The sequence below is a fragment of the Anopheles arabiensis genome, chromosome 2 (assembly GCF_016920715.1).
Source record: "Anopheles arabiensis isolate DONGOLA chromosome 2, AaraD3, whole genome shotgun sequence".
Taxonomy (NCBI): Eukaryota; Metazoa; Arthropoda; class Insecta; order Diptera; family Culicidae; genus Anopheles; species Anopheles arabiensis.
In genome coordinates this window covers 81,772,415-81,796,450 of record NC_053517.1, presented here as the reverse complement: position 1 = coordinate 81,796,450, position 24,036 = coordinate 81,772,415, and the positions used below count along the sequence as shown (strand labels likewise).

At 44.1% G+C, this 24,036-nt stretch overlaps 2 protein-coding genes and 1 non-coding gene across 3 annotated transcripts; all 3 read right to left on the bottom strand.

Annotated features, from left to right (window-relative positions):
- Positions 1 to 122: 122 nt before the first annotated feature.
- Positions 123 to 979, bottom strand: LOC120900878. The gene has a single exon (XM_040308444.1). It carries the CDS (start codon positions 955 to 957, stop codon positions 784 to 786), a length of 174 nt encoding a protein of 57 aa, XP_040164378.1. The 5' UTR covers positions 958 to 979; the 3' UTR covers positions 123 to 783.
- A 1-nt stretch (position 980) lies between these two features.
- LOC120900870 lies at positions 981 to 17,338 on the bottom strand. Its single transcript, XM_040308432.1, has 4 exons — positions 17,210 to 17,338; positions 15,123 to 15,393; positions 14,940 to 15,040; positions 981 to 1,170 (listed from the first exon to the last, which is right to left on the bottom strand). The coding sequence occupies exons 2-4, from the start codon at positions 15,310 to 15,312 to the stop codon at positions 1,003 to 1,005; spliced, it is 459 nt and encodes a 152-aa protein (XP_040164366.1). The 5' UTR covers positions 15,313 to 15,393; positions 17,210 to 17,338; the 3' UTR covers positions 981 to 1,002.
- Positions 16,252 to 16,323, bottom strand: Trnap-ugg. The gene has a single exon. It is a non-coding gene; the product is annotated as a tRNA-Pro (tRNA).
- Positions 17,339 to 24,036: the final 6,698 nt, after the last annotated feature.

Below are 24,036 nucleotides of genomic sequence, written 5' to 3'. Positions count from 1 at the left end.
AAAAACAAACAAACAAACGTTGAGAAATAAAATGTGAAAAATTATATTTACTGAATAAAACGGGTCCGTGTTTTATTGTGCGAAAGCGTTTTCTCTGGTGAAAGAAAAAACAAATCGCTGGGTTGGGTTTTGTAGAAATTAAAAAAGGGTTTTTATTTATTTTATCGTTTACTACATATTGCTTCTTCTTGTACAAATGTTCTAAAAATCGATTGGTTTTGTATGAGTGAGAGTGGAACTTTAATGAACGTTAGTAAAGTTTTGTGTATAAAAGGCACATTGTTTTCTTTTCTGTATGTATTAACTGCATTGCATTGCTTCGGAAAACTACGTTTTGTGTTGGAACATTCTACAAAAACAAACAAATTGTTGCGCTCGTAACGGACGGCTTTTTTAAAACTATGGGAAGCTTTCCCTTCTCTGGACGGAATGTGTTGCACAGTAGAGTAGTTACAAGTCTTACGTTTAGCTGTCATTTGTGGAAATTAAAAAAAAAGAATACTCTTCTATGTGTTACTAACACTACACATGGTTAGTAGTACACATCTCTAAAGTCTAGCTCTAGCGAACTGCAAGGGGGCAAAAGCATCCTTCGTGTTTGTTCCTCCCCGATCGGTATGAAAATCGAGATTCACGTTATAAAAAGAATGAAACAATGCTTAGTGGAATTGTGAAAAATAAATGGAAATACAATAAAAAAGGGGGGAGCCACACACCATCCCTTCCTCCCGTCAGCAATATTTTGGCGTCATTGATGGCGTTTCAGCTGCCGGGGTCGGTCGGTCAGGCGTAGCTGACCTTCTGATCGTACGCCTGGTCGCGCAAATCCTGATCGTCCGGCAGGGTGTGATGGCGCAGCTGACACAACCGTGCACCGAACCGGAGTATCAGCATGATGACCAGCACGATGAACATGGCCAGCATGGCCACTGCCGGGTACGCAACCAACCAAGCCATCGTGTTTAGCTCGCGCAGCAGCGGGTCTCTTTGGCCGCCGCCTTTTTAAATGTCACTTTCGCGCTTCTGCAGCTCGACGTACTCCTCGCGGTGATGCTGCTGCTGCTGGTGGTGGTGATGGTAGCCCTGCGGGGAAGCACCACGGCTGGGCGGATACTGGTACTGGGGACGGTGGTGCTGCACGGTATACTCTACCGGGCGTTCGACGTCGGGCTGTGTGTGAGAAAAACGAAGCGAAAGACGGGGTTGGATTAGTGACGCTTTTGCATTTATTTAATCCGTTTAACACATTAATGGGTTCTTAAGAAAGAAAAAAGGTATTTGCTACTAAAAAAAGAGACAATGTCTCATCGGAAATGCAGCTGCGTTGGCTTTTGCAGTAAGAGGAAGCTTTTCAAATCAACACAAACGCTTTCTCAATGCCGATAAAAGACGGAAGAAATTTAATCAAACGTCATTTACCCTACATTTGCAAAATTAAAAGCACTTACAACTCGATACCGCCCAAAGCTTCAGTCTTGCAGTTCAGCATCTATTTTTAAGCAGACCTTCTTCCTCTACACTCAACTACATTCAGCAGCTTGAGCCAGCAGCGAGCCGTGCGATAATATCCTTGCCGTTGCATGAATTATCCACCATCGTTCGCATCCACAATCGATCGAGGAAAGAAAGACGCTTCAATAATGCAACCCTCCTCTTCAGCCCCCATTTTAGCTCAACTAGAAGTCCTCCCAAGCTGTGTGTGTGTGTGTGCATAACTGCCTTTCATTATGCATATCATCATCTGCTTATATTTCTTCGTTCGATGCTATCGATGCAACCATTCCATCCGGGAAGGAGTTATTCCGTCTGCAAAACGGAATCCGATCAATCCTGACTCTGGTCGGGCATTTAGCAGCAATTGCCATTATGGGTACCTCCTTTTTCTCCCGGTGCAATCGAACGATAAAGGCTCCGTTCGCTCCACTTTCCAGCGGCGTCACTCGTTCAATTATACACACACATCTTTATGCGCTCCAAATTCCCAATATTCCCGAACGCGATGGCATCAGCATCGGTGCGTTTTTGTCATCCCACCCACCCCGTATTATTTCGGTGTGCATGGGATTAATTTCAATTTCGGTCTCTCCCTGGGTTTCGCGTGTTTTTGCAGCAACACGTTCGCTTTTGTTGGTGCGGAAAATTTGCGTCCATTATTGGCACGATCGGCACACACACACACACATACCGTGCTGGTGGTGATTTAATGATGATTTTGTTAGAATGATTATTTACAGTGCTTGTTGCAAAAGTGCAATCACTTCAATGCTCATATGATGGTTAGAATTTATCTTTTGAAATAATTTGCTTCAAAAATTGGATAATTCATTTCGAAGAGACTAAAAACCTAAGGGAAAGTAGGTAAAGATGGACACCTTAAGATATATTTTAAAGAAGCATAAATACAGCAATTATGCCATTAATGCAGTCCATAATTTAATCCATTCTTCATCAGAAAAGGAGTTATAACTCGAAAGTTTCTTTAAAAAATTATGTTTCGTCATACATATACAGGGTTTTCCAGGGGTTCTCATAGGGAACCACTTCCTAGACTCTTGTGGGACACTTCGCAGACTCTTTCCCATTGGAAGTGAACTTCATACGTTGGAAACTGAACTCTATGGCACCCTTTTTGGACAGGCTCGTTTTAAATTCCTATTGGATTTGTCGAACAAGGGTGCTAGAGAGTCCAATTCCCTTTACAGTAAGTTCATTTCATATAAGAAAGAGTCAATACAGTGTCCCACAGTTATGAGAACTCCTAGAAAACCCTGTAAGGTTGTTTTAGAGCAGTTGTGGGATGTTAAGGCAAGACGGACACTTGATATGCAATGATAAGATGGTCCTCTTATCTTACGGAAGGACAGCTTAGGATTTCACTTCAGAAAATTATTCAAATTCGCAACCTTAGCATGTTTGGCTGTTGTTAGAATTGTAGAATTTCAGCCATTTTTCCTAGTCCTACTTTCAAACGTCGATCTTTGCAATCCTAGAGAACCAGCCACTTTCCCAAACTCGATCGACGGGGCACGATAGTTGCCGTTACCTAGATACAACGGTTGCCTTAATTTATTTCATGAGTATCCTGATCAGTTATGCGTACAATATGGCAAAATGTTCAAACTAGATCAAAGGAAACCACAATTTTATGTCATTTTGACAACCGCTACAATCGTTCCCGAATTCAATCGAGTTTTGGAAAGTGGCTAAATATCTTAATTCTTATCCCTGAAGGATGTCGTATCTGCTTATTGTTGATTGTACGCGGAAGCAAGTGATCCAAGTCGTGGCACGATTGAACGTTTGAACGTCAGTTGCCTGATCAGCATCTTGCAGGAACAACATAATTTGTGACAGCCTCAAACTCGAAGATTTCAACGTGTTCTCCAACTGCTGAATAGTTCATGACTTTCTTGTGATCTTATTTAAGTAATTTTTCTGGCGTTTTTCACTCTCCAACTGGTGGCAGAATGAAAATAGCTAAAGTCTGTGTCCATCTTTTCCCCAAGCCAGAGTAACCGTTTTGCCCACTTTGGTGCAATGATGTCTAAACGACCAGAGTATACGATTTGTTGTACTGAATTTTACTTTTCAGTCTTTACCCAGTTGTGGGCTTCATAATCGTGACATCTCCTCATCCAGAGTTTAGAACTTAACATACACAAGCCAGCACATAATTGTTTGTTATGTTACCAAATTTTATTAATTGGACATAAATCTTCAGATCGGATGCTTCATTGTTGAGATTCAGATATTTCCCGCTGTACGCTATACGCGATTTTCAAAATTTCACAGTTCTTGGCGCTTATTGTACTGATTTGGCACATCAATTGTTGAATTCCAAATGAGCTCTCATTCGAACGAATTACAAAGATTTGTACCGAATTGGAAGTATTCGGTTGAAATCGCATCGATTCACTCATTTAGTGGATAAAACCTACGACTTCTAGCAAATTTAGACAAAAATAAGCTATAATTTTACTTAAAATCTCGAAATTCGACTTACGCTAATGTTCGAGATACGCTGTTGCCTCCGGCCCGCATTAATAGCGTATGTCGAGGAATCTCTGTATATCATAATCACTGATATCCTTAAAATAAAGAGTTCATCATTCCCATAGTGTGTTCGTTTTACCCAGCTTCCCCTACATTTGTACTGTCGAATGTCATCCACTTTTCCGCTTTTCACACTTTTGCGGAAGCCGACGTAGAGATGAGAACGAGTTTCCGTAATTGAATAGTGACCAAAAAACAGGCGTGGTGACTTGCAAAACATTAGCGCATCCCAAACAGCCAAACGGGCCCGACACAAAGCCAATCGATATGCTGTTTTCACACCCCTTTCCCTTCTTCTCTCCCACGTGCTGTTTCTCTCTGCTCCATTTGTGACCACCATCAACCCGAGCACGCTAATATAAAGGGTCACAGATTTTAAACGGCTCATAGTGGCGTTGCAGGCATTGTCCTCCTTTTAACGCTTGCAAAAAGCCATTGGCCAATTTTCCTGGTCCCCAGTCCTGGTTTTCCCCTTTCCCTTGATGCCGTGATGCAGTAGTTTGGCCGATCGCATCATCCAACAACCTATCGGCACACACAAAATGGGCCGCAATTGCATCTCCTCTTTCTCACCCTGTCACCAAATCACCAAACGTTACAGTGTATTTGGGAGAGCGGTACAGGGTGTCCCACGATGTAGTGAATTGTTTGCATAATTTGTTGGGTTAATCTCACGCTTTTTAATTCGACAATTAATTCACAAAAATGAAAAGCCATTTGTTTGCTTTTTCAAAACCCGAACAGTGGGCCCAAAATTTTTGAAAATAAAAGGTCCTAGCTGTGCTCGAAAAAGTGTGCGGCAGTCTTGCGATACAAATCCGCAGCTCCCGGTATCGTCAACGTTTTCACGGAACGTTCCACAGTCTTGCGATTGACTCACGGCGATTCGTCAAAGTGTCCCGCAGTATTGAGTTCTATCACAAAACCCTGTATTCGTCGTATCCCGTTGATTTGTGGTACGTTCCCACAATGTATTGGTAGAATGGAACCGGTCAACATCGCGCCTTCCGCCAAACACAACTTCAAATCATCAATAGCTGGCTTCTCCCAAAACTACTCTACGGCATCGAAATAGTTTCCCTATCAAATCATAACCGACAAGATAGTAGCAGCTGCAGGCCGAATGATAGAGAAAAACATCAAGGCCGATGCCCTTATACAAAGGGCAAACGCCGAATTCACCACGTTCACAGAACAAACACTCTCCTCAATCACCAAACTCATCCAAATCGGTAGTCGCCCCTGGTACTGCCGCCCACCACAAAGACTGGACCTGCTTCAGGCTGGTTTCAATAGTGTCATTGCTAACCGTCATTTTGCTGAAATACCATGACCATCATCTCATCTTTACTAACGGATCAGTACAAAACGGTTCCACTGGCTGTGGAATCTACTCCAGCATCGACAATAGCTCCATCCGACTACCAGACCATACCTCAATCTTCACCGCAGCAGCAATAGCCCTGGTTATTGAAGCTGACGAAGGTCTACGCAGAGACAAACCCAACGTGATTTTCACAGACAGTGCAAGTGTCCTTCAAGCACTTGAATCTAGAACCACCCGCGACCCGAACATCCAACGACTCTGCAATACACCGAATTCTCCCCAAGTTACATTCTGCTGGATTCCTGGTCATGGCTATTCGATTAGCAGCGGCCGCTCTTTCCTGAGACCACAACACTACTATGGAAAGACCATCCATCACACCAAGACCAGAGAATCCTATCACGACTCCGGATAGGACAAACCCGACTCACTCAAACCATTTTATTAAAAAATCCATCACTATGCAGTTTCCGGTACCACTATGCAGTACGGTGCGTTGACATCACCGTTCGCCACATCTTAACCAAATGCCATGGATATACTGCGGAACGCATCGCCCGCAAATTGGACCACAACATCGACACCATCTCACCAGACATCGATTGTCAGCGTAAACTTTTAAAATTCCTTCGTATTACTATCCTTTATAAACAACTCTAACCATAGCCACATGTAAAACAGACAAAAATTCTAAATAAAATGAACAGATAATTTTAAGGAAACCGAGAATACCCGGTATAAGGTATTTGCAAGTCACAAAGAAGATTGTTATATATTCTTCTTCTTTTGGCACAACAACCGCTGCCAGGTAAGGCCTGCTTATACCCCACTAGTGAAGTGAGCTTGGCTTTCAATGACTTATTGTTACCATAGCAGGATAGTCAAGTCCTACACGTATGGGGGCACGGTCTATTCGGGGCTTGAAAGCCATGACGGGCATGTTGTTTAGTCGTTCGAGTTGACGACTGTACCACCAGACCGGCCCAAGTTGTATTATTATATTATATATATTAAGTTTAAGTTATATATTAAGTTTTAGAATTAATCCACCGATTAAAAGAAGCAAATGAGGCCAATCGGCTCAAAGTCTCTATAAAAATAAAAATAAAAAAACACCTAAAAATATGGGAAGCAACCAAATATGTTCGGAAAACAACCAAAAACCCTTGGAAACCCTGTATCTTACACACTAAAATTAACAACAACATCACCTGGGGTCTGCCAACGGATGGGAGAGAGAGAGAAACAAGATGAGAATTTTAATTAAATAATGTTTTCCTCCCCCGTCCGCATTTAATTGTTAGTTCACAACAGTGCCGGGGACGAGATTTGCGACTAGGTGGGCCAACACAGCCCACCAATTCCATCCACTTCACCCGGGTCCAGATTTACCCAGCCGAACGGGAAATTCGAGTTGAGCTTGATAAAGGGGCAAAAGCGCATTAAATTGCATCGGGCTCGCATTAAGTAGGCCTACAATTTGGGGCGAAAAGAACAATTAAATTGTAACTCTATATTTCATTGGTAAACTTATCGCCACAAGGGAAACACCACTCCCTCCAATGTAAGGAGAGCTCTCGCGCTTTTGTTTGCTTAACCGTAGTGCATCAATTTCGATTCTATCCATTCCCCTGGTGGCCAATTTTCGCCTCTTCGATAGTGCACACGGCGCGATGAGACCCCCGAGAAGCCACTGGGTAATATGGGGGGGGGGGAGTTTTGGGGACACTATCAGCTCAGTTCAGCGACAGTAAGCTACGAACCTTCGCAATGGTTCCACCACCGTTCGATTGGGCCCTCCTGCTCGTCCGCTTCGGCCTGCTGGCGGCAGACAGTTCCCCGAGTGCGGATGCAGCCCTCGCATCACTGGCCTACCTTACGGCACACCCAGGAACAGCGCTGGAACGGCCAGCCGCCGAACAGGAGCTGTGCATTGCACCACCGCCCGAAAACGACCCCTACTGGAACGACTTACTGGAGCGTTATCTACACCACTTCCCACTGCTACCCCGTGTACTGACACGCACCAAGCTGGATGACAGCATCCAACTGCACCGCTGTTCGCTCTATCTCCTCTTCGAGCCAACGTCCCACGCGCGCCAAGTGTTCCTGCGCATCCAGTTCCTCTCAACGAACGGCAACTGGAATCCGTCCGCCCGGTTTGCCGTGCTCATCAATGCGCGTTCGCATACGCGCGAAATATTTAATCAGTTTGAAAACTTTGACCTGATGGGCGTACGGCACGGGCTGGTGCTGATGAGTGTCCCGGAGCATAACCGCACCTTCACCATGGTGGCCAACTGTCGCCAGCGGACGATCGACTACGTGATGGATGTGTCCGATGTGGGTGAGCTGCTGGCGAACCATAGTTCCCTGGGACTGCAGCAAAGTGAACCGATCGTGGTGGCTCGGAGAGCCGAATTTCCTTTCTTCATTCACGATCGATCGCGGATCGAGGGGGTTTACTACAAGTTTTTCACCGCCTTCGCCCGACAGTACAAGGCGCGGGTTGTGTTTGGCGATCGGAACGTGCAGATCGTGATGACGATACACAACCGGGAAACGCTCACGCAACCGTACGCGATCGGCAGCTTCACCGGCAACTGTGTGATCGTGCCGGAACGACCGAAGGAAGGGCTGGTACACTTTCTCCTGTCGCCCTTCTCGTCGCCCGTTTGGTATCTGTGCTGTTGCTTTCTTGCTGCTATCTTCCTGCTGAACTGGCGCTGGTCGCACCGCTTCCAGCACAACATCCTCCTGACGGTGCTGTTCGGCGATCAAGCGGCGGATGAGCGCTACTCTCTCCCCGAGCGGCGGCTCATCTTTCTCGCGATCGTGCTCATGTTTTTCTTCAGCGAGGCCTACTCCGCCAAGCTGCTGTCCACGTTCATCGAGTCGCTGAATCAACCGCGCATCCGCACGCTCCGTGCGCTCGGTGCGTCCGACGTTCCGATCGGTGTGCTGCACTACGAGGACATTGAGGGGTACGAGCAGCTGCACCGCAATCTGGAAGTGCTCGATGAGCCCGAGTACTATCGCAATATGCGGGCGGGACGGAACGCTTTTCTGCTGCAGTGTGGCAACGCGGAGTACATGCTGCACAAGGAGATGCGCGACACGCGTGTGTTCCGGGTGCCGTACTACATCCTGGGCGAGATGGTCGGCTGGCGGATGAATGGGTTTTCCGTGTCGAAGTTTAGCTCGATTGCCGGGGAGTTGGTGGAGTTTATTGGATGGATTGGGCAGGCGGGGCTGTGGGAGTATTGGCGCGAGCAGTACGTACAGAAGTTGAGAAATGTGGCCAGGAAGGAACTGTCCCAGCGGGAAACGTTGCTGATGGGTGATTTGATATCGCTCCAGTACGTGCTGACGGTGGGCTATGGGAGTGCCGCGATCGTGTTCGGGGTGGAGGTGATGATGGGGTGTGTACGGCGGTGTAAGAGGGCGCGTCCCACAGTGGTTCCCCTCAGAGCAGTGGGTGGACATTGATGATTTTTCCATGATTTTTATGTATCGTTTGCCTATGTGTGTGTGTGCTTTTAGTGTGTTATTTTGTGCACTGTACCAACACTTGCAATCGAAAAGTGTAGTAAATTATTATACTGTTATTAAATTTGAACGCTCGAAGCAATGCAAAATAAGTGTAGGGGAACCTGGGGCAAAATATCTGGTTGGGGCGAAATGGTCACCTGCATTTTTGGTAAATTAACACGTTTATAATGACTTCTAATGACTTTAAAACAACAAATATAATATTTAAGGCCCAGCATGAACGTTTCATAACCTAAGATTTCAAAATAATTGAATAAATTATCAAATAAAGTGTTTGCTAGAAACGATGTCATTTTCACCGTCTCGAAATTAAGCTTTGGTAAGAATTTAACACGTAATTAGAGAAAAAATGAATGTGTATCCAAGCACATGATATTTATCTATGATTTACGTGAAAAAAATAACCATTTTAATGTAATGTAAAGTTTTTAAAGTTGAAGTTTTTTAAATGTTTCACTTGGGGCAAAATGGTCGGTATGTTTTGACAGGACCAGCATGATGAGTCTGTGGTATAAGCTAAGGTCGCTACAATATACTAGCTTTACAGGTGTCCCCCAAGATGCGACTATATTTGGGATCGAAAAAATGTCTCAAAGCAAGGCGTAGGACGAAATAGTCGTATGTCGAATATCTGTGAAAATGGAGTTTATAACCGAAGTTGAAGAGTCGGAATATATTACATTGTGTAATTTATTAAAATAACGTTTGATAATGTATTATTTTACTCCAAAAGCCGTTTACACGATATTGATATTCAAGAATGGGTAGTTGTGGAATCTTTGAAATTGTGTGTGTAACGGTGATCAGCACAGAAATTCAAAAAATACATCAATTTCTTCTTAATTACAACTTATAACTGTAAAAATCAATATCGTCGTTTCTCGAGGGGGTCGAAACTCGGGGGACGCCTGTACATGCATTAAATTGTGCTGTAGGTATACTATATCGACAAGAAAAATTACTGACAACACGTGAATTATTGAAATATGTAGCAGTGTACTAAATTATTCAACAAAACACTTAAATACTAAACTTAAATCTCTACTTTCACAATTCTACCAAGAGGCAAGAGCTTAAACCAAAGCCTAAAGGCCAATTTTGCGATCCATTTTGCCCCTTTGTTTTGATGTGTTTTGCCATTTCGTGTAAGACCATTTTGCCCCATAGCAAGACCATTGTACCCCGCACAATACATTTTCACGACTTTTGACGTTGATTTTTAAAATTCATTTTAAACGCTTATGTTAGTTATTATTGCGTAAACTTCCGATTGTTTTTCATGAATAAGACGTTGAAGTATCGATTGCCATCAAAATATCAGTGTAAAGTAGTCTAACCAATAAGATACAGACCAAAATCCTTAACATGTCCATTTTGCTCCGCTTTCCCCTACATGAAGCAGATTCGTGGTAAGAAACGATTCGATCAGCTCATTTTGACTCCCACACATGCATCGCAAGGGAAAGAGATTATAAAAACATGGAAAAACTGTTTTTATTTAAAACGTTTACAACTTCAAGAAGGGCAGCTAGTGGCAGCTTCAATTTTTAGCAAGTATTAACAAACTATTGATTCAATAACATGATAAATTTCACCTACTGGAGATGGTAGGATAAAAATAATCGAGATATCTTAACTTTAAACAAGTTTTCTGCAGTTTTTTTTAAGATTTTTTATAAACACTCGAATTACAGCCAATAAAACTAAACTGTCCACAACATTCGGTGTAATGAGCGGGAAAAAATGAGACGTTTTGCGGTCTACAAGTGTTTGTTTTGGAATAAATAAAATTGAAACATTTATTTTATTTTTCCACATATGACATTTAACACACTTCTCCAGTTCAAATGATCAAATCTATCAAATTGATGAATGAAAAAAAGTATTATTTTTTATATTTAAACACAGTAGCTACCTTCGTTTCAGTAAATTAATTTACTTAAAAATATCGCCAATATAAATTATAAATTAAAAAAAATTAAAAAAATATAGAATATTTTTAAGGCCCTATGTCCGCCCTGGGACTATCGTGCGTAGGTGCATTAGTTGGGTCTCTGGAGAGCTTTTAGCATAGCCAATCAAATAACACAATTCATGCACTCAAATTTCACCCACCAATTGCAGGCTAAACAGAAATTGCACCAGTAATTTAAACAGGAAATCTTACTTCAAGGAAATATTGGAGACAGGAAATATCTGAGCAATTTATATAATAAGTCTTCGAAAACAGATCGATCGAAATAAAGCATTTGTTGTGGTATAATTGCACAAGACACACAATCCAGCGGCCGTTACAACATTGTTGAATCTGTAATGACCGGCACTAAAAGCAATATCATTGGCAATTGGAGAAATTGGATTTTGATCCATTTAATTGAATTAAATCTGACTGCTACTCTGTACAGCAATTGCGCACGCAGTATATTATATTGGGACTTTTGCGGAATAAAGATCCGAGTTTTACCCCAACAGTCGTGAAAGATGTTTGCAGCCCTTGCGCTACTCACAATGGCCCTCCTCCAGGCACAAAGCGACGACACACTGTCTCAGTCAGTGTTAATCACCCTCCGACACGCTACAACTCGGGCCGAGTTTCTCGAACGTCCCTCGGCCGGCCAGGAGCTGTGCATTTCAACATCCGCAACCCATCCGCACTGGAACGATGTCCTGCAGGCCTATCTGCACGAGTTCCCCCTTTATCCGCGAGTACTAACATCGATCGAAATGTCCGACGTCAAGCTACCCAAATGCTCGCTCTATCTCCTATTCGAACCGAACGCATCGGCCAGGCAGCTATTCCTGCTGCTAAAAGCAATCTCCAGCAACAGCAACTGGAACACGCCCGCCCGCGTCATTCTGCTGACGGGCTGGATCGAGCGGCCGGATCAGTTTAAAACGCTCTTCAAAGTATTCTACACCATGGGCATGCACAACGTGATCCATCTGGTGGCCAACAGGGAAGCCAATGATTCCGCAATTGTTGCCAGCATCGAGCGAGGATTCATACAGTCCTTCCGCCCTGGATCTCCACACTATCGCCAGCTTCTAGCAGATCGAACCAGCAACCTTCATCAGCTGCCGCTCGTGATCGAGAAGAAGGTAGTGTATCCGTACCTGATGTACACGCGCGACACAGTATCCGGTGTGTACCGGCAGTTCTTTGACGCCTTTGCCGCACACATCAACGTGCGCGTAACGTTCGATACGACCGACAATCAGATCCTGCTCGGCATTAAAGCACCGAACGCGCTCAGTGTACCGATCGCGGCGGATGGCGCCTTCACGGGCAACTGTCTGGTGGTGCCGGAAAAGCCAAAGGCCGGTTTAATCCACTACCTGCTGTTCCCGTTCACAGCTCCACTATGGTATCTGTGCTGCTGTCTCGTCGGTGCAACGATCGTGCTAAATTGCCGGTGTCCGGCACGGTTCGGCCACAGCATCCTGCTAACGATCCTGTTCGGAGACCAGGACACGCGGAACAGTTATGGAAGAGCTGAACGGCGGCTCATCTTCTTCGCCGTGCTGGTAATGTTTTTCCTCAGCGAAGCCTACACCGCCCGGCTGCTGTCGGAGTTTATCCGCTCCCTGAACGAGCCACACCTGACCACGATCCGCCAGTTTGCTGCGTCCGGCATCACGCTCGAGCTGCCCAGTGTGCAGCGTGATCGCGCAACGCTGCTCACGGAAGAGTTGCGCCACAATCTATTGGTCAGCGACAAGCGCACGTACCTGGCGAACGTACGGCGCGGTCAGCATGCGCTGCTGCTCGACTGTGGCAATGCGCAGCATCTGGTGCACGAAATACTGAACGAAAGTGAGGAAGAATTTCCGGTGCGCTACTACATCCTGCAGGAGTTTGTTGGCTGGCGTATGAATGGATGGAGCGTATCGAAGTTTTCCCCCGTTCGGGTGCAGTTGACACAGTTTGCTGGGCGCATTGCACAGGCCGGATTGTGGAACTGCTGGCACGGGCTGTACGTGAAGCGGATACATTCGCTGCGGTCCCGTTCGACCCGCTACCGGAAGACGTTGACGATGCGTGACTTGATTTCGTTACACTATTTGCTGCTGGCGGGGCACGGTGTGTCGGCCGGCGTGTTTGTGATGGAGATTGCCACTCACTTTGCGCTAATTGCTTGCGGGCGGTTGCGGAAAAGTTTAATTAAAGCTAAAAGCCAATTACAGCGAATGAGGCATTAAGCGAACGATCATTACCATGGATGATAGAAAGCACTTGAAAAAGTCGTTTTGGGCTGTGCACACCTAGTGTCTAGGTAAACGGATCAAAATGTGTGTGAAAATATTCTACCTTTTACTTCTTAACCTATCGCTTTTGGAGCTTTGTTGAGCTTCAAATAATGCAGTCGAAACACTGATCAACATCACAAAGGGTATACATAAAATAGAAACACCTTCCGCCAAGTACGAGCTGTGCCTCGTCACACACGCAACCGATCCCTACTGGAGCTCCGTTGTCGACGGCTATCTAAGCCACTTCTCCAGCTATCCCCGAGTCTTTCTTAACGCTGTCCACCGCAACGTTCAGCTGCACCGTTGCTCAGTCTACCTCATCGTAGCACCGTTGATCGAGGGCAAACATCTGTACCGCTTGCTGCAGAATGTGTCCGCCGGGCGAAACTGGAACCCGGCCGCCCACTACATCGTAGCGATCAACGATCGCCCAACGCATGCCAGCTTGGTTAACGTTTTCCGTGCCTTTCCACCGCTCGGCATACGGAACGGGGCGGTAGTGCGATACCGTCGGGGGATCATCGACACACTGGTGTGCGATTACAACACCAGCCGGTTGTACGCTGTGACGGGCACGGGTGCGAAACATCGTTCATGGCTAACGCACGATCGGAACCGAAACCTTGACCATCTCGCGGTGAGGATAAAGACGAGCATGGAATTCCCTTTCCTGCTCGTTAGCCAGAAAGGCATTGCTGGTGTGTATCGATGGTTCTTTGTCGCCTTTGCCAAGCACATTAACGCGCTGGCACTGTTTGACAGGCAACCGAATACGACGCGCTATGAAATTGCACTCAAAATCCACGACACGTACCGCGACACGCTAAAGCCCGTGGCGTTCGGGAGCTTTAGCGGCGATTGTGTCGTTTTACCGGAAGTGTCCAAAAGAGGTCTGTTCTACTTTCTGCTTCTGCCCTTCACCCGACCCGTGTGGCTAATGTGTGGGCTCTTAGCCGCTGGTAGCTTCCTGCTCAACTGGCTGCAAGCGCAACGCTTTCCCAACGCTCTGCTGCTGACGCTACTGTTTGGGGATCAAGCCCAACGCTACACGCTCGCCGAGCGCCGTCTACTAACCGTCGGCAGTGTACTCCTCTTCACCCTGACCGAAGCGTACTGGGGGAAACTGCACGCCCTGTTCATGGTTTCGCTCAACGAACCACACCTCCGGACGGTGGAACAGTTCCTGCGAACCTCCGTACCGCTCGAGGTGGTACACCGGGATGCAGCCAGCTACTACCACGAGCTGCACCGTCACCGACAGCTGATCGTGCCCGAAACGGACGCCCAGCACATGGACAGCGTGCAAAACGGTCGCTGCGCTCTGCTGATGCCGTGCAGCAACGCTCAACTATTGCTGCACCTGCTGCTGAACGTGAACCCGGACGTGTATCGGGTACCGTACTACCCGCTCGAACAGCCGGTCCGCCAGCATCTGGATGGCTTTTCGGTGTTCCGATACAGCCCGATCGCAGACCAGCTGGTCCAGTTTGTTGGCACGGCGCAGCAGGCAGGGCTAGCGCACTATTGGCGTGCAATCTACGTGCATCAGCTGGAAGGTATTGCGAGACGAAGGATCATCGCACAGGAAACGCTTGGCTGGGGTGAGTTAGCATCGCTTCAGTACCTTCTTTTCGCCGGGTATGCCATTGCATTGGTGGCCTTTGTGATGGAACTGTTGAGCGACCGGTTTCGCCGAGTTGCTCCAAACGCTTAAAACAAATTTTGACGCTAAAATTAAACATTAAACTTTACTTACATTGACCGGCTGGAAGTGGCTAGCGTCCTTCAGCTCCGTCAGATCGAGCGGCGGCTGCTTGTGCGGTGTGGCCGACCAAAACGACACTAACCAACGATTGCCTAGAAAACAAAATAAACACACCGAGATAAAACATGCAAGCACACTGGCCACTGCAATGGACCATCCTCGTCGGCTACTCACCCGTATGTCTGTCCTGCCAGTAATGCTTGTGCTTCGAGCAGCAGCCGCACACGATGTTCAGCACGAAGATGAACACGCCGAGCACGGTACAGACGGCGATGGTCACGTAGAACGGGTTAAAGTTCCCGTAGATGTGCCCTTTGAAGTACGGATTGTCTAGGTACGCTGTACGCTCCTCGATGGTGGACATGGTAAACCTAACACACCATACCTGCCCGGTCGCAAAACCGTCCACAGGATCCGATTGGGAATAGGGGGCTTTGAGCACACGCTACATAGGAAAGGGGGGAAACGAAAAACGAAACAATTAAATATGTGCATCGATAAATTGGCCACACACGATGGGTGACACAGAGGCGATGTGTAAAAAGGGAATGTGAAATTTGTCGAATCAATCGAATGTTTGCTTTCACTGCTGGTGTGGCTTTTTGATTGAAGTTCTATTGGTAGACAGAAACCGCCCCTACCGATCATGGAAATATGTGGGAAATTTAAATTCGACTTCAGTGTTTGATATGATTCTATCGCAACGGCGCTTACATGTGTGATCAATTATTTAAATTGCTTGATTTTCAGACGAATGTAATCAAAAATCGATCTCTTATCTGCCGTTTGAATAAAGCTGTATCGATAAAAGTAACGATCAAACCTCGCTGGCTATACAAAGCGCCTGAAGGTATGCAATATGTTGATTGAGCACAATTTACTAAAACTATTTCCGATTTAAAATGTGGCTGCTCGTTTCTGTTATTTCAATTGTTTGTGTTAAGATAAATACTTCAAAATATTCATACAACAAGTATGAGAAATAGCAATAACAAACTATCCTAAGCCCTCGAGTTCTTTAGCCTCTACAACCAGTAAGCCGGCATGCATGGGCGAATCTTTACTTTTACCGTTTTATCTAAAAAACAGTGTTTCATCGTTTAAGTATTTCACAACTTTTCAAAAACTAAATAAATTTAAAGTGCAATAAAGAATCACAAGCAACGATTGCAAGGTTTAGAATTGAATTGTTTTGATTGAATCTCTTCGCTGTTGTGCCCACTTCAAAACTGCAAAAATATGAAATGTAAAATATTACACAAAAGGGAAAAGATATACACTCTCTACAACAAAAAACAAATCTGGGCTCAACCGGGATTTGAACCCGGGACCTCTCGCACCCAAAGCGAGAATCATACCCCTAGACCATTGAGCCACCTGTTCACTGCCAACCACCACTACAATACAAATATCCAGCCAGCGACACACTTTGGATACAACTTTCCAACGCCTACTACCATCTCTCCCATCTACCGCGCGATATAAACAAGCCGTCCACTGACGTTAGGGCGCACTTTGCGTGTGTTTGTTTGTGGTTGTGTTGGGTTAACCAAACACCACACCAACACATCGATATATCGTAAAGTTTTATCTTCTTTTTTCTCGTTGTCGCAAACACACAAGTGTGCAAGAATGTGTGCTGCTGCTGCTGCCGGACGGACGGACACGTTTGTTCGGCAGCTTTCCCGTGTCTACGGTGCGATGCGTCACTGTTTTGTTGGTTGGTCACTAAGGGCACGGAATTTAATTAAAAGAACCGCGGGGTGCGTATGATCATCCGCTCCCCTAACCTTCTTGAACTTAAAAAAGATTTCCTTCTCGTCTCGCGCGTTTGCGGTAGGCGACGAACGGTTGCGCGCAGACAGGGCGCGTGTTGGATGAAGCCATCTTTTGACACACACGTTGGGCGTTGTATGCTGCTGATGATCACACGCTTTTCCCATTCAAGGAGGATCAATGTTGCACGCAACGGGAATCTTCCAGAAGAACCACATTTACATTCTATTTGCTTATTATTGTTGCCATTTTGCTTTCATGCTTCACACACACAGTTCTTTGCGGTGTATTGTTTTCGCTAACTTTCAAGCACAGCTTTTCTCCCACAGGGCGTGGTAGGTGGTGATCGAACAAACCACGAGGTGCGCTTCCTGTACTAACTTTCCATGACGGTTTACACACAATTATTTCCCCTTTCTATGTTACACTCGCAAGAAACACGTTTTCTCCTACTTAATACACCTTCCTACCATTGTTTTACTCACTTTTTATCTCAACTAACGCGAAGAAAACCGTCCCAAACGCGAGCTGTCACCAGAAAGACACACCACAGCGTTGCGACCGCAGCTCACTTTGTGCGTTCAGGGCGTATGGCGTGGTGTGGTATGCGCTGCCACACACTGCCGCTGCCCGGATCGATTGCACCAACACCACCACACCGACGCTAATTGCTCCGTGTCCGTGTGTGCGTGCGTGCGGGGCTTTTGTTTGCCTCGCTACATACATGCGTTGTTATGCTTGTTTCGGTCTGTTGCAGCATAGACGGGGCACACCTTTTTCTCTGCTTTTTGAAGTAACGGCTTTTGATGAGTTGCGGGCGGCAACACGCGGGCGATTTCTTTATGCTGCCGGTCAGACAGGACCGGGACGATTAGGATGTCGTTAGGGGATCGGGAAGACACACGGGACCGGGTGGGATCTGTTAATGGTGTTCAAATGGGAAATTGAGGCAGTGCAAGGGATGATCGTATTCTATTTGGCTTAATGCGTTTATGAACATAGCACTAACAAAATGTTTAGCACAATTTTGTTCTTTTACTGACTTTTTTTTATTTAATACTGACATTTGTGAATCAAGTCGTTTCAAATATCGCTCAACTATGTAATAATTTGAACGAACAGATCGAAACTTTGCCGTAAGGGTTAACATGAAGCGTTTCTTGATCATCATGGTATCGCTTGAAACCGGTTCCATCGGAAGTGCAGCATCAGGGTTGATCGCGTGAATGATACTGACCGATGTAATATTTATTACTTTTAGTTTTAATGATTTTGAATATTTTTATTAAGTTTGTAGTTCGATTATCAGCTGAGATGATGATTTGATATTTATTTAATTAATTATTGCGTACAATAATGATTATGGGTCAGATTCGTAAATTATTGATTAAATTGAAATTTTCACATCATAGCATACATATTTTAGTGTGGCAGTGTGACACTGAAGAGGAAAGAATGCCTTTAACCCTATTCTAGGCAACCGGCTACCCGGGTAACCGTGACTTTGGAGGTTTATAACTTTTGACTGCGTAATCCAATATTGATTCAATATTGTAAAAAAAAGGAATAAACTAATGCAGTTTCTATAGCTGTGCATAGATTGGTTCAACTCGCTACCGTATTCATGTTATAGCTGTTCAAAGTTGAAATGGATTGAAAAAAAAACAAAATTTTAAAAACTTTTTTTTCAGTACTTTACAACATTTTCACAGCAAAATGGCTCTAGTAGTTGTGAGAACTATGTATTACAAGTCTTGCATACATTTTTAAGATTTTTTCTATGAACCATAAAAAATAGAAAAGAATTTCGATTTGAATAAAAACCGTTACAACACACCTTTTTTCATAATTTAATAAAATGCGCAATTGCGCCAAATGCAAAAACTTAATAAAACGGTCTCTATTGGTAAGCTATGTCGAAAATACATTGTAAAGAGACTGAATTTAAACATTATATGTGAAGTTTATTTGATTTTGACGTCTTTCTACCATCAAGTTTCATAATGTAACGGTTTTATTCAACTAGAAACTACTACTAGTTCCTATTTGAAGATAAAAAGATAAAGATCTTTTTAATTACTAGTAGAAAAATTCTGAAAAAAAATTAAGCAACACGTGTAATACACAGTGTTAACAACTACTAGAGTCATTGTGCTGTGAAAATTTTGTAAGGAACTGGAGAAAATGCTTTACGTTTTTTTTAATTGTTACAACTTTGTAAAGCTATAACATAAATACGGTAGGGAGTTCAACCAATCTATCCACAGTTATAGAAACTGCATTAGTTTATTTAATTTTCTTCAGAGAATTGCATCGATATTGGATTACGCATTCAAAAGTTATAAGCCTCCAAAGTCGCTAGCGACCCGGGAAGCCCGGTTGCCTGGAATATGATATTTTATACAAAATATGACAAAGAGACAAGATGTCAATAAGAAAAGCTACGATAAGTAACATACACCACATACAAACATTTTAAAAATAGCTATTAAAGACTATCCCAAGCTTTTCACAATATTTGACCAAAAACTAGTAATTAAGTAGTATACTGTTTGATTATTGCCTGGAAATACAAAAAAAGTAAGCATAACAAAAAAGTAAAAGAAGAGAAATGGAAACGCGTTAACTTAATTTTTAATTCAAATTTCTATAAAAAACAGGCAATCAAAACCAAAAAAAAATGGTTAATCAACAACAGTTAACTAATTACTTAACTGAAAGACATGAAAGAGTGAATGGAAAGAAGAGTAAACAAAAGCATCTATCAATATCAGTATCAAATGTGTACGCATAAAGAACAACTTTTTAAATCAATTAAATAAATTGGTTTAAATTAAATTAAAAAAAAAAACAACGCAAAAAATTACAGAAAAAAATTGAAACAATGAAAAGACCACCCATTATCAATCAGATTGGCGATTGGGAATTGGCGATCAAATTGAACAAACACACGTGCACACAATCGCAAGCGATTGAAATATTTCTCCACCACTTCCACCCGCTGCAATGCTCCAAATTCAATGGAAACTGGTCTTACCAACAAAAATTGGAATGCATTTTAGCGAATGAAAAAAAAGGAAGTTAAATCACTGGACATTTGGCGGCACATTTTTCTCTCCCCGCCCACTATCTCGCTGGCCTCATTTTCCCCGTTTAAACGACACTTCATTCTGGTAATAAATTTATTCGTTTTCAACCTGTGCACTGTGCACTTTCCCAATAAATTTCCCAATTAACGAGCGACCTGCCCCAACGAGCGGCATTGCAGCGGCATTGCATCTATCTGTGTGTGTGTGTGTGTGTGTGTGTGTCTGTGTACGTTTAATTAGATTACCATTGTTTGGTGGGCGGTTGCTGGCGGTTTTCGCGAACGTTGCACATTCTTAGCTCCATAATCTTTCCCAAGCCACCACCACCAACGATGCACTGCGGCAGGTGGTTTGTGTGATGGGAAACGAAAAGGGCACACCAAAGGTACGCCAAAGGACGGAAGTATGTGAACATTGTGCTGGTATGTTGTGTAGCACGGTTTTGTGGTATCCGGGGCATTTAGCTAAACCCTAGCTAATCCCAACCCGGACAAGGTGCCCGTGATGGGCCGGCGTAGTCCTGTCCCGGGAGACGGTGAAATCTATGAAGTCAGCGAGTCGAGCCGTGCGCCAGTGCGCTACGAAGCAGGCAGAAGTTTCCGCTTGAAGCGAAGAGGTCCATTCTCTTGATTGCACCCATTATTGTTGTTGCGTTGAGCAGGTTATGCTGGTTGGAGCTGTGTGTGTGTGAGTTCTAGGGATGTTGAAGCTTTGTTGAAGGATTGGTGAAATTATGAGGCACTCCTGCTGTACGGTTGATTGCACCTCTTGAATAGGGGTGAGTTGGTTCATGAGGGGCCACCGTTCCTAATTGGTCCGTCAAGTAACATGTTTTATTACTAATTCTATGTGGTTATGCTATGTCATTACATAAATAGAGGTTTTCTTTCAGAAACAGATCTTTTATTAAACAAAATGTTATAAAATTTTATGCTGTAGTATAAGTTGTTATCAATCTCCCCTATTTATGAGCAATGTTTCTTCAACATTACCGACAAATCAGCATCATTTGCGAATCAGCTGCGCCTCAGTGGGTGTACGAGTCCTTTCATTTGGACTTTCTATTTCTCCTCTCTAGTTTTGTTTGCATTTTTTCCGCACACTGTTTTCCACGCCACCTCAACAATCCTATTGTGCGCACACCACACAAAAAGCCCTGCGCTCGATTATTCCGCTTGCTAAACCCCAACCTCGGATGCAACCTTGGGTTTCCGATGCAACCACCGCTCGATGTTCGATCGGCAAGACGACACTGCACAATGTAATCGCAGCCCTGTGCGCCATTACTTTGCACATTCATGCTGATGCTCCACAACACTGGTTCACTGCTGACCTGGTTTTGGCCCCAGGTGAACCCGCGCACCCTTGTGCCTTGTGGTACGGATAATTAAAGTGGAATTATTTAAGTGATTACAAGCGAAATCGGCAGTGGTACGGATTGGGAATTCGAACCCATTCGAACTGTGGCACGATATCCTAGCTGATTACCGGGAAACAGCGGGGAAAGCAGGTGGCGGTCGGGGGATTAGGCGGAACGATTGGCTTTGGCATGTTGTCCCGCTGTTGTAGACGAATGTGGAGAGTGCAGGCAGCCTATCAGGGCTAGGGTAATTGATTTTAAGCAGCTTTCTAAATGGGATTTCTAGTGCGGAAAATGTGCCATGAAATGGGGAGGAATAGATAAAACAAAGCAAAAAACCATTAACAAACTTGAAAACGGGGAAAAGTTCGATTTGTTCGGTGTGAGTTTGAAGCGAGAAGAAACAAAGGGACAGCAGCTCATGAGGGTGCGTTAATTATCGTGCGTCATTGAATTTTATTTTCGGCACCGATTTTGACACAACATGAAATGCAGTCATTAAGGTCATTCATAAACTTTTAAGCATTGTATTTGGGGCTATCATCATTTCACTGATTAGGAAAAAAGGCTCTTTTAATTAGATCTTCCATACTCTCGAGGATTAGTCAGGCTTTCCAGCTCTATTCTGGTGTGTTTGTACCTTGTGCCATGCTTGTGTAATATTGGATTTTGGATGCAAAATTTGGTTTTTTTAACAGTTCAGTTTTTAGCAGTTCTGTTTCTAAATCAGCTCAACAGTTCGGAGTTCCTAAAGATATGCACAATGTACTTTTGATTGGTAAAGTTCTTTTCAATAAATAATAAGCGAGGTGAGATATAAAGAAAAAAACCTTTCCATGTTGCAGATCACATCATCTTGACAATTATTCTGGACGAAATTTATTAATTTATTTAATATAATTGTCCCGCATACTATTGCTACAACAACTTATGAAACTTTCTTGAATTTAAAATACAAACCGGAATATTATCACCAGAATTAAAAATTTATGAAAGGCTAGTCTCATACGAACCAGTCGAGAAGTTAATTTCAAAATGATCAGTCTAGTCCTTAAATTGCTTTATCATAAAAAAGGATCGTTAGTTTCATACAGTGTGCATCTTGGTACACTATTCAGAAATCAGCACTATCGAAGGGTCCTAGCAGGGAAGGTATATCCAATTCATGTTTTACCCATTTTCATGGTGATTGATTTTTAGCATATAATGTATTAGTATAAGCAGACTCTTTAGTCGTATGTTCGCATGGGAGAATAAATCTGTTCTGTTAGAAAACATCCGTGCGGCAAAGTCTACGTTCTACTTTCAAGATTTCTTCTACTAGTGTCCTTCGCAAAGTGCTTCTTCTTCTATTTGGGTTTTGACAGATATTCAGTACCACATAACCGGACAGTCAAATCTTTGTTAGAGGGGGAAGGTCCATATAAAGCTTGAACCCATGACGAGCATGTTATTAAGTCCAATGAATTTACGATTTACTAGAGGACCACTCCGCCGAATGTGTTTCATTGGGACTTATTGTAGCTAATTCATGGTAGCTTATACCATCTATCAACCAAACAATGACTTTGGCTGTTTAGCAACAACTAATAATCTCTAAAATACCCCAATCATTTACATTTCGATGCATTTCTATGCTTTTTTAATCAAACGACGATCCTGCTAATACCACGCGTTACTTTGCTACAAAAATGTCTATGTTTAATATCTAAATGGAAGATGAGCCAATTCGAGAATTTGGCAGAGGGCTTTAAATTATTTTTCCTCATATTTCTGGGAAGTGCTGCGAAGCATACACTGAGCACGATATATGATGGAGTTAATGAGTTTCCTCGCTCTGAAGAACGCGATCTCTAAATAAAATAACTATGTTGTGTTCATTGACTTGATGAAGTAAAGGGGTCATGCTATATTCCTTCTGGAATAATGTTTTCCACTCTTTGTTCATTTTACTGTTGTTCAATTGCATTTAATTTCATTAAACGACTATTTACGAATCCTTCATAATATTCTATAATGATGCAATCAATATTACTTATTTACTTATCCGGCGCTATTGGGCCTGCCTCAGGAGTGTCCGAAACCGCTCGCGGTCTTGTGCCTTCGTCTGCCAGTCCGTTATCTCGGGTTAATCGCGGACGCCTCCACGCCATCTTGCCACCTCAATTTGAGGCTACAACGCCTCCTCTGTCCTTGTGGACGGCCTAAAAAGACTTTACGGGCTAGGTCGTCCGTTTCCATGCGTACAACATGGCCAGCCCACCGGAGCCTGGCGAGCTTGATACGCTTTGTACGACAGTGAGGTCGCCGTACATCTCGTATAGCTCGTCATTATAGCGGCTCTTCCATTGTCCTTCCACACATACGGGGCCAAGTATCCTTCTGAGCATCTTCCTTTCGAACGCGGCTAAGAGGGTTTCGTCAGATTTGGACAGTGTCCATGTCTAAGAGGCGTATGTTAGTACCGGTACTATATAGGTGCTATATAGTCCCAGCTTCGTCCGTCGCGACAGGTTCTTTGAGGTGAACTAATTTCCCAGGCTGTAGAAAGACCGGTTGGCAGCCAGCATCCTTGCGCGCAGCTCAGCTTCCATGCTGTTGTCGTTGCTGACCTTTGACCCAAGATAGGTGAATTGTGGGACGACTTCAAAAGTGCGTCCACCTATCTGTACATTACGCCTACGTAGATTTGGATTGTTTATTGACAGAGCCGCAGATGTTGCCACCATCAGTTTGGTCTTTGCCTCGTTTATCTGCAATCCGAGGTTCTCTGCCGCCTGCTCGATCCCTTGGTAGGCTTCTGCTACATAGGAGAGCCGCACACCAATGATGTCTATATCATCAGCTTATTCCAGGATGTAGG